This window comes from Arachis ipaensis, chromosome B08, assembly GCF_000816755.2.
Source record: "Arachis ipaensis cultivar K30076 chromosome B08, Araip1.1, whole genome shotgun sequence".
NCBI lineage: Eukaryota > Viridiplantae > Streptophyta > Magnoliopsida > Fabales > Fabaceae > Arachis > Arachis ipaensis.
In genome coordinates this window covers 112,112,072-112,124,005 of record NC_029792.2, presented here as the reverse complement: position 1 = coordinate 112,124,005, position 11,934 = coordinate 112,112,072, and the positions used below count along the sequence as shown (strand labels likewise).

Sequence of the window (11,934 nt, the reverse complement as noted above, 5' to 3'; positions counted from 1 at the left end):
TATTAATTTTTCATACACGTAGAAAAAACTCACATTAAACTTTTTTTAATGATAAATATCATCTATAATAAAAATAAATTTTTACTAACTTTCATCTATAATAAAAATGTTGACTAATGATTAGAAGCACTGCTTTTTATATATTAAAAATTATTATTTATATAATAAAAAAATTTTAATATATAATAAATTTTAAGTCATAAAAATAAATCTGTAATAAGTATCATATAAAAACATAAGTTTAGATGATGATATGATATAAATATAAAATAATAAACTCTTTTTAAAAGATTATTTCTCAAAAATAAAGAATGGAGTAAACAAAAATTTGAACTATATATAAAGACATTTTCTAACATGTTATTAGCAAATTATATTCACAATATTATTCTAATTGTGTGACATATATGTTTGGGTGCTTGATATGGGTGATGAGCGAGAATTATCTAGGCCATCTCAAGGTAGCGAGAAAAAAAAACACAAGAAAGGTTAACATTAATGTTATTGATAACCAACTCTTACATCATCTGTACTTCAACCATATACCTCACATACTCCAATATTTCTATTCTATGTATCACGGCTTTTATACTGCTGCAGTATATTCTAACCAATCTCCGACAACCATGCATCCATCGCTACACAACTTATTTCCACCATCATTTTATCGTATGTCTAACTGTCATAAATTTTCAGCCTCATACTCTCTTATATCCTTTTTAATCTACTAATCCAAGAAATACAGATGAAATTCTTAAACTGCTAAACTCTCCACAACATCATTAGTCTGACTCTGGTACAAATAAGAAAGCATTAAAGCATACAAGTGTATGCGATAAGAAGATATCTACGGCAAAGAGAAGAATTGTCTAGAATTCACATTTATCTGAAAATATGGTTGGTGTGAATAATGTCTCCATTAAAGACGAATTTTCAAAAAATAAAAAAATTACACTGAGGACCTCACACAAATCTCTAACCGAGGAGCAAAAGGCACTCTTAAAAAAGAGCACACCAAGTGAATATTCTATCAGCATACATACCCTAAACAACAAAAGGCTGAGTACAATAAACGGAGAATTGAATGGCCATTTGTAAGTTTGCATATCACAAGAATTTGCGTCGATCATCTAAGGTTACAAAACTTAGTAATCTCATCAAATTTTTTTTTTATTTTGCAGTGGATCCCGATTTTATTTGAGCCTCCTGCATACATGGATTTGGATGACTTAGATATTGAAATGGCAACTACGTGTTTGCACCAAATAAAAGAAGGTTACATATCTCATTATCTATCTGTTAAATCTTTAAAAAAGTGTACAATATTAATGTGTTTCATGTTTGTAGTGATGAGGTATTGACGACAACAAACAAATTTAGCGAAACTCGTGACAACTTCAAATCATTAATTCCCAAAGAATGGGTACATCGGGATGTAAGTGCATAATTAAGTTACTAACTCTAGAATACTTTCAATTCTTAATAAATTTATTAATTACCACATAGGTGTTGGATTTGGTGGCTACTATGCTAATCATGCAGGAGAAAGGATTATGATGTCAAACACACTGGTATTTGCCAGTTTTATTTTCGGTACGCTATGTCTTTTTCAGGCTTGTTATCATTTTTATTTATTTTATCTTATTGTATAATTAGTGTTACTGACTTAGCCCCTAACTATTAATTTCAGCAATTCATAATAGAATGTGATACCAAAATTGAAGTTTTGTTGAAATATTATCAAAAAGAATTCATGAAAAAAGTTGATAAAAGTCTAAAAAAGGTTTATGATTTATTGTATTTTTTTCATTGTTTAATGGTCTTTATTTTTATGAACTAATCTAGACTTTTTATTTTAAAAATTTTTGTATTTAGTAATATTCTAATACGTGAAAGTTGGTACTAGATTTTTTTTCCTGTTAATGAGAACAGCACGCATTGGTATTTGGTTGTTTTTTATTTATGCAATCATCCAACAATTTTGCTAGATTTTCTACCGATTGTTTTAAGTTTTAAAGTTGGTACTAGATCTTTTTACCTGTCAACGAGAACAACACACATTGGTATCTGGTTGTTTTTGATTTATGCAATCATCAAACAATTCTGCTAGACTCCCTACCGATTGCTACAGATAAAGAGCAAAAGAGATTGAGTATAGTAAAACTGATAAATTAAAATTTTCCATTTTCACTTTTATGACATTTTTTTAAAAATTTCAAATATCATCCTTTATTTATTTTTTTTCCTATATGAATAGGCAAAATATCTGGAAGATATGCTCAAGTATGACTCATTCTATAAATATAACACTCCATTTAGGTCAAGGATACTTGATTTTATATTTGTGGATATGCTAGAAATAGGAGAACAAGCTCCTGGCTCGTAAGGAATATCTGTATTTGTGTTTTTCTCTTTGAAATGTTTATCTGCATAAGCTAACCGCGTCTTATTTAACACAATAATGATTGTGGGGTATGAGTGGCAACCTAGATGACAAACTACAGGAAGACATATAGTTATACAATAAATGTAATTTTTTTTTCTTAAAAAAAATAGTACATCATTTACTAATGTATATGGTTTTGTTGGTAACTAATATATTTATATTTTTTAGGTTAATGATGGTACAAGGATGCGACTTGCGTTTGATTTGATTCTAAGGCCCCACAACTTGATGATGCATAATGTCATTGACTCTGCTACCAGAAATTACAATAAGTATAAACAAAATGATTCAAACAAAAATTTAAAATTCGTAATTGTCATGTAGTCATGTTTGGTTTATATTAGGATGTGTTAGTTTCATCTCTTTTACTTCAAAAAAAATTATGCACTATATTTTCTATAGACTTTTTTTGAAAATTCATGCTTTTGTCTTTAGTTCAATTATATTTGAATTTAGATAAAACTTAATTTTCACTCTAGCATTTCTATTCCTAGAACCACTTCTATGTTGTAAGCTAGGCAAGTCCTCATATTTAGAATAATATTAAAACTTACTAGCAAAGGATAAAACTCATTCCAATAAAGATAAAATTTATGAATCTCATCAATTTAAAATCTGTAGTCACACATGTCTAAATAAATGAAGGCTTCACTTTACATCCAAACTACTTTATTAAGAATTAATAAATAATTGACTCATTTTGTTTAGTAAGAAAATATCAATGATTATGAAAAACAGGAACTGTTTTCAACAAAAATCAGAGATAAATTAAATAACCAAAGTTAAAATTTAGAAGTAACATCAACAGTGAAACTACTATAATTTCCATTCCAACATTTTCCTTCAATATCAACTAGAGTGAAACCCGCGCAATGCGCGAAGAGGCAAATTAATTATACTTTATAATGTATTCTAGTAAATATTATATTATTTAGGATTCAAGTTGTTTAACTTCAAAATCATACCCAAGGTAATTATTAGCTTCTTGTTGGTGAATAAGGTTTTAAATTATGAAATCATGTGTTATTGAAAGATTATATGGAATAAAAAAGGTCTATTTTGTTTATCTCAGAAACATACATCAGCTACAAGCTTGAATTAATGGATTAAAGACCTTTGTTAGCACATGAAAATGAAAGACAAAAAGAAATAATATACAAATAAAATTTTGTCACCACAATCTAAACTTTGCTTGTTGAAAAATAAGAATGCATATTCACAATAAAGAGATATGCTAGTCAACCTCACAGCTATGACATATAAAACTACAAGCTTTTTCCTAAAACATTAAAATGACAGAAACCTCAGGCACCTTTACCAAACTTATAAATCTATTTCTAGTATTACTCTAATGGGTTCATGATATTTATGTAGGACACCCTAAAATGAATTAGTTGTAACAATAAAAATATTGAAAATGAATAGTCAAGAAGCACCGATAGAACAATTACACTAAAAAAATTTGACAAAGTAAACAGACCTGATTTTTGTTTTGTTTCTTTCTCTTCAATTTCAAGTCCATCAGCTTTCAATTTCTTACTTATTTTAGCAGCTCGGGCTGCCGCTAATTCTGTTACAGATTTTATGGTGGCAACTTTATTGGCAGCCTGCTGTGCAATCATAGTTTGTTGCATAAGCAAAGCTTGCTGGAATTGCATCTGTTGCATTGCCACAGCTTGCTGCATCATCAAAGGAAAAGATGATGAAGCAAGAGAAGATAGATAGATTGAAAATAGCATTTACATAAATACAAATATTTTTATAATAACTAACTAACTTCAGAATTCTATTTTAAGTTAATTTCATACTCATTTGTCATGTGGTGCCATAAAACTTAGAAATATCCATGTCCTCGTCTTTGTGTCACTTTATACCTATATCTCATTTCTTATTAGAGCTTTGTACCATATGTAAATACCAGATTATACCTCTAAACTATTCACAAAGATGGATTGAAAAATATAGTGAATCCTTGCCCCACCAGATAGCTACAAGCTTGAATTTGTTAGAATATAATTAGGATCAATTAGTATTATTTAGTATATCTAAATATTTATTGTAGGAGATTACGTCTTTATTATTACGATTCTGTTAGTACCTATAAATACCCTTTTATATTGTATCATTCTACACAACTTGAACAGACAACTTGATTACATTCAATAATACACAAATCCTTTTTCCAGTTTAGTCTCTTGTTTCTAACATAGTATCAGAGCATATGCCATTCTTCTTTCTCTTTTGTCACTCCTTTGATGCATTCTTCTTTCTCTTTTGTCACTCCTTTGATGCTTTTTCACCTCACCGACTAGCCTATTTTGAGTTGAATGATCAAACATCATTGTCATCCGCTGTTTACCTATTCTCATAAAGAAATCATATAGTTTTCGCTCTCTTTCGGTAATTTCGTCTGCGTTCTCTCGTGGTAGTTCCGTTTGTGTTCTCTCGTGGCAGTTTCGTCTACGTTTTCTCGTGGCAGTTCCGTCTGCATTTCGTCTGTATTTTTCTTGTGGCAATTTCGTCTGCATTTTTTCCGGCAGTTTCGTCTGCACTTCCTTTAGATAGCGGCAGTTTCATATGCGCTTCCTTCCGGCAGTTCCGTCTGCACCCGTTTTATCAATTTATGCAGTTTTTTCTATTTATTTCGTTGTTTTAAATATGTTTCAAACTCAAGTGTCACTTGAGTTTGAGGGGGAATGTTAGAATATAATTAGGATCAATTAGTATTATTTAGTATATCTGAATATTTATTGTAGGAGATTACGTCTTTATTATTACAATTATGTTAGTACCTATAAATACCCTTTTATATTATATTATTCTACACAACTTGATTACATTCAATAATACACAAATCCTTGCTCCAGTTTAGTCTCATGTTTCTAACAGAATTAATGGATTAAAGACCTTTGTTAGCATATGAAAATGAAGGACAAAATGAAATAATATACAAACAAGATTTTGTCACTACAATCTAAACTTTGCTTGTTGAAAGATTAGAGTGCATATCCACAATAAAGAGATATGCTACTCAACCTCACAACTATGCCACATAAAACTGCAAGCTTCTATAATACAAAGGCAATTGTGTGTGTGTGTGTGTCTATATATATATTATATATATATATATATATATATATATATATATATATATATATATATATATATATATATATATATATATATATATATATATATATATATATATATATATATATATATATATATATATATATATATATATATATATATATATATATATATATATATATATATATATATATATATATATATATATATATATATATATATATATATATATATATATATATATATATATATATATATATATATATATATATATATATATATATATATATATATATATATATATATATATATATATATATATATATATATATATATATATATATATATATATATATATATATATATATATATATATATATATATATATATATATATATATATATATATATATATATATATATATATATATATATATATATATATATATATATATATATATATATATATATATATATATAAAGATAAAAAAGCAAAGGATGCATTGCACTCACACTAATAAACCCAAAACTCTTAAATATAGTAAAACATATACCACCGAATGAAAACTTTAAAATGCGGACAAGATTATGATTTTTTTTCCCTAAAACATTAAAATGATAGAAACCTCAGGCACCTTTACCAAACTTATTATAAATCTATTTCAAGCATTACTCTAATGGGTTCTTGATACTTATGTAAGGCACCCTAAAATGAATTAGTTGTAACAATAAAAACATTGAAAATGAATAGTCAATAAGCACCGGTAGAACAATTACATTAAAAAAATTTGACAAAGTAAACAGACCTGGATTTTTGTTTTGTTTCTTTCTCTTCAATTTTAGGTCCATCAGCTTTCAACTTCTTACTTATTTCAGCAGCTCGGACTGCAGCTAACTCTGTTGCAGATTTTATGGTGGCGACTTTATTGGCAGCCTGCTGTGTAATCATAGTTTGTTGCATAAGCAGAGCTTGCTGGAATTGCATCTTTTGCATTGCCACAGCTTGCTGCATCATCAAAAGAAGAGATGATGAAACAAGAGAAGATAGATAGATTGAAAATAGTATCTACATAAATACAAATATTTTTATAATAACTAACTAACTTTAGAATTCTATTTTTAAGTTAATTTCATACTCATTTGTCATGTGGTGCCATAAAACTTAGAAATATCAATGTCCTCGTCTTTGTGTCACTTTATACCTATATCTCATTTTCTATTAGAGCTTTATGCCATATGTAAATACCAGATTATACCTCGAAACTATTCACAAAGATGGATTGAAAAATATAGTGAATCCTTGTCCCACCAGATAGCTCGAAAGTGGACATCTCTTTGTTCTTTCCGTCCACCATGGAGGAAAATGTTGTTTTCAACAAGGAAACAAAATATTGATAAGATTGAAAGAGCTAAGAGATGCAAAGGTTGAAAAAAGATAAAAAGTCAAACAGTAGAGAAGCATGGCAACAATGTCAATGTTGGGTGTTTCTATTTCTAGGTTTCACAATCACCATTTTGCTTCTTCCAACTTAAATGCTGCCACAATTTCTTCTTGGAAGCTTGTGGTTGCTGTTCTCAACAACAAGAACAAGATGAAGGTCCCTTTTGAGCTGAAGCAGGGACAGTCTCGTATCTTCCACGAGCTTCCTTCTGGGATAAGCATGGAGGTGATTATACAGAAATTAACAACTAATATAAAATCACAGAAATCAAACCAAGTTATATTAATTACAAAAATCACAACAATGCTTTAATAATTAAAACAACAGAAATTACAGAGAGGGAGTTACTGGAAGGGAGAGGTTGACGATGGTAATGAAGCGCAGGGATGGTCCGCGAGCGCGACTTGGTGCGAGACGGTAACGACCGATGACACGAAGAGCGACGGCGACCTTGATTGTGAGACCGGAGACGAGAGAGGAAGAGAGCTTCAGTGCGACGCTACGGTGAGAGAGATGAGAGAGACCGAGCTTCACAAAGAGAGAGATACGAAGAGGAAAGAAGAACACGAGAAAACTTGAGAAGATGAAGATTGTTTCTGGAATCCAGATTGAAAGAATAATTTTTTATTTTTTTTGTTTCTCAAATATATTTTTGTTTTGTTGTTTAATTATTTGAAAATAGGATTAGTTAAATTTTAAATTTTGATTGATTTAAAAGGGTATTTTTGTCTAATCGAATAAAGTAAGGTTGTTTAAGACTTTTGTAAAATTAAATAAAAAAAATATTTTTTCTTTTTATTTAATTAAANTGTGAAAAATAAATTCTACATAACTTATTATTATTTGTCCATATTTTAAACGTATCGATACGTATGAATTTATCATAGTACTGAAGCAAACACCTTATTAAAATCATGTGGCTAAGAACACAACTAAAATTAAGCATCCAACTTATATCAAATTGAACTTATTTATCTTTGGGAAATGCTACTATGCTAGTAGAATATACTTATTCTTAATTTAAAGAAATGAATTCTAAATTTAACTAAAATCGTCTTTCCTGGTATTTCGGGATTTTAGGCAGTGACAAATACGGGTGCACAGACCCGGCCCGGTCCGAAGGCCCGGCCTGGTCCCGAACACTTTAGGGACTAATTTGGTGTGATTTCATCGGGTTTAGGGTCGGGTACGAGTCTCAAAAATAGACCCGGTCATTATTTCGGGTTGGGTCCGGGCCATATCTCGGGTCACCCGAAGTCGGTCCGGTGGCCCGGTTATAATACCCAATTAATATTTTGTATTATTAGTGATGGATCATGACTATTCTTATATGGAATTTAAGTATTGTAAACCTTAATATTTTGTGTTATTAGTCATTATAAGACTATAAGTTAATGTTTTATGTTTAGAATGCATAAGACTTTAGACTAATACATAAGATTGTGTTATTTGTATTGATTTAAATATTTGGTATTATTAGACAATATTAGTATTGATTGTGGTTATGCTTTAATTTTGAAGAATGATTGGTTCTTGTTATATTTTTCTAAGTGAATTTTACCATGTTAACTAATGGTTGGAGTTTTGGAAATTTGGATATTTTTAAATGCTAGCTTACAAGAAGGTATCAACGTAATGTAATGTTAACGGCCCGGTTTTCACCCGATTTTCACCCGGTATAATTGTGGCCCGAAAGTGTATTGGTTTCATCGGGTCTAGGACCGGGTTCGGGTCTAATAAATAGACCCGGTGTATATTTTGGGCCGGGTCTGGATCAAATCAAACCTGGCTTCACCCGGCCCATGTGCACCCCTAGTGACAGAGGGTGAAAGGAGCTGTGGGCTCCTTGTTGGCAGCAATGGTGATGTAGCAGTGGCGATGTGAAGTGTCTTAATGATAAAATCATAAAATAGAACCAAGATAGCAAAACAGAGCCATAGCTGGCAGTGGGAACGGTTCGCCTGTTCGGGGTGGTGGTGTGGCGGCGACAGCAAAACGGTGCTGACCTCAGAATGACAAATTAAAGAAGGGAAATGGAAGAAAGATCGCAAGTTGGAGTAAAGAATGTTAGGAGTGTTTTTCTGGTAATGAAGGAAAGTTGCTTCTATGGGAATGGTCTTATGTGTAATCTTTACAAAATTATTTAGCAACAGATTAAAAATGCCAAGAGAATTGTTTTTATATGCAATCTAGACCTACCAAGTTTCTGGAGCAGTTTCTCTGTGTAGTGCTTATAAAATTGTTCAGACAATATTCAAAAGAAGTGTTGGCTAATATAAACACGAGCACTACAGTTGCTTATGTATCTAAGATAGTGTTTGTTTTTTGAGATTGAAATTAATACTGGAACTGAACTCAGTATTATATTTGGTGATTAGAGATTGAAACTAAAATTTTAAATCCAGTACCTCAGAAAATGCAAAAAGAACAGATTGAAAATTCTAAGACTAGAAACTAAAATTTTAATAACGTACATTCCTTTTTAAAAATGTTTTTATTTAACTTTTCAAATTTCAGATCTACCATTTAATCTTTATATTTATTTTAAATCAAACATGACCTTAGATATAACGCAATTCAATACATTTTATACTAAACACAATACAAAAACTTAATTCAATCTTAGTCTCAGCCAAGAGTATGAATTTTCTAGCGTTGCATTAAAAAGCTTAAAATATAGACTAAAACAACAGTTAGAAAACCCTGGGATTAGACCTTTCGAAACAACGACTTTTAGAAAGCTTAAATTTTTAATGCTGCATGAGGGGAATATCTTTTCAGTTGGAGCTGCCACACAAGTCTGACTCTCCCAACTTGTAACCCTTCAAATGAAATTTAGTATTAACTAGAGCTCCTCGTACGGTATATGTATCTGTATAAACTGAGTTTAATGTTTTTGTTTACATTGCCGTGTGCTATATTATTGGACATCACTAATTACCCAACCTATTTACTATGTAACAATAACATAACAGATACTCGTGTAATCGTGTGAAAGAGGCTAATAAGCATGCCCATCGTCAGTTTTGTTTGGTCCCTTCCATTTGAAGTTATCTGCGTAAGATTTAGGCTGCAAGCAATAAAACCGGAACAAGAAAGTTTAGATTATGGGGTTAAATTTAATAAATCATAGAGGCAAACAATACATATATCTGGTACTCCTAATCCATTTTAAAACAAAATTTTGTGGGGACATATGCCCGGCCAACCTCTTGCATGTGGATCCTTCACTGGCTCATTTGAACACGGAAATAATTTCAACTCAAATTACTATATGAAAGAGCATAGTTACCTTTAAAAGGGGAGTGTGACGTTTTTTAACCTGAAAAGAAAGAAAAATAAATTGAATTTATTTTTTAGATTAACTTAATAAGCCTGAAAATGTCTAAAGTAACTTGTAAAATTAATACATATATATATTGGCTCTGGCCTCTCCTCCTATCTATCATCTTCAATGAAATTAAAATAAAAATGACTGAGTTAACAAACCAAGAGAGAAGCAAAAAAAGTTCTATGGTGATACCGTATAGTCCCAACCGTGTTTTTCAGCAAAAGCCCTGGCAGCAGCTTCGCTATCAAAGCTGAGAGCTGCCTCACCGACATAGGAGTAGGGATCACCGGTTGAAGTCCAACCCATCAACGGATTTTCCCACCTAATATTTTTTTTTACATCAAAATGGTTTCTCATAAACAACCTCACTTCATATATATAAAAACATACACAGATAGTGACAACTTTCAACGTTTCTACTTCAGCTAGGCAGGTCTTTCAACACTGTAACTAGATGAAATAATCAAAGAGTGGATACAACAATGAGCAAGTCAAATAGTTTCAAATCTCCAGAGAAACAGAGTTGATTGTTCTAGTGCGGATATGTTATGGTGAGTTCCAAACTTCAACAATTGGTAAATTCTCACATGCAGTTATCTTCATGGATACTAAAAAATTGTTGATGATTTGACAAATTTAACTAAATTATTATCTAACCACTATCAACTTTATCAACTTTATATAAAGACAACTGTATGTGAGTTTTCACCCTAAAGAAAACATACTTTTGCGTAGATAAGAAATCCATTTTCCATTTTCCAACTTTGCCTGAGCCTTGCTGGGATGCGGTCCTTGCAGGGGAATAAATGACGACCTGTAAGGACAAAAATCCCGGAAGTTGAATCATACTTGATAACAACAAATGAAAAGTAAAAAAGAAGTAAAGGGCAATAACAGCATTATTAGCATACCCTTCTCCTTAGATGTTGTTCTGGAATACCGGATATCATTCCAACCTCCCCTGGCTTCACTTCCACCAATGCGTCTGACTCTATGTTAGAGCTCAACCATCTACTCCACCCTCTGTAACCGTCACAACCACTTCTTCCAACCACCCTTCGTATTCCCGGTAGCATATTCCCTGCCATTTCACCCAACCATCAATCCAACGGCTTTTCTCTCCGTAATCGTTTTTGTAACCGCTTTAAACTGTGTTGATGCTAAAGGAACCAACTCGACAACTTCCAGAGGGTTCTCAATTCATCACCTACTGGCCCATATGTCATATAACTGTAGGTATTCACGTTGTGAGCTGGGCTAGAATTTGGGCCATGGCCGTTTATAATTTGAACTGGGCTATAATTTTGGGTTATTATATATGTATTATGTTTGTAATTTTCTAGTAGTTAGGTTATTACTCTGCTGAAATAAGCGTAAAAAATTTGAATCTCATTTTGTATATATAGCCACCCTACCCACTCATTGGTTAATAACAAATTCTAACAATTCATTAACTAGCCGATAAATTTTTAAGTGAAACTCTGATCCGCAACTAATTTGTTATTGGCCTGTTAAAACGAGGAATACTATGAAAACCAAAAAAATTGGTACACTTCATTCTTATATATTTTTTTGGTGTTCTGTATATTAAAAAAGAACAAGATTTTGTACGATTCTTGAACACCC

At 31.0% G+C, this 11,934-nt stretch overlaps 1 protein-coding gene across 1 annotated transcript; it reads right to left on the bottom strand.

Moving 5' to 3' along the window:
- On the bottom strand, window positions 9,687-11,524 carry LOC107614385 (NADH dehydrogenase [ubiquinone] iron-sulfur protein 4, mitochondrial). The gene is made up of 5 exons (XM_016316593.2): window positions 11,220-11,524; window positions 11,034-11,122; window positions 10,501-10,630; window positions 10,270-10,299; window positions 9,687-10,047 (listed from the first exon to the last, which is right to left on the bottom strand). The coding sequence occupies exons 1-5, from the start codon at window positions 11,394-11,396 to the stop codon at window positions 9,979-9,981; spliced, it is 495 nt and encodes a 164-aa protein (XP_016172079.1). The 5' UTR covers window positions 11,397-11,524; the 3' UTR covers window positions 9,687-9,978.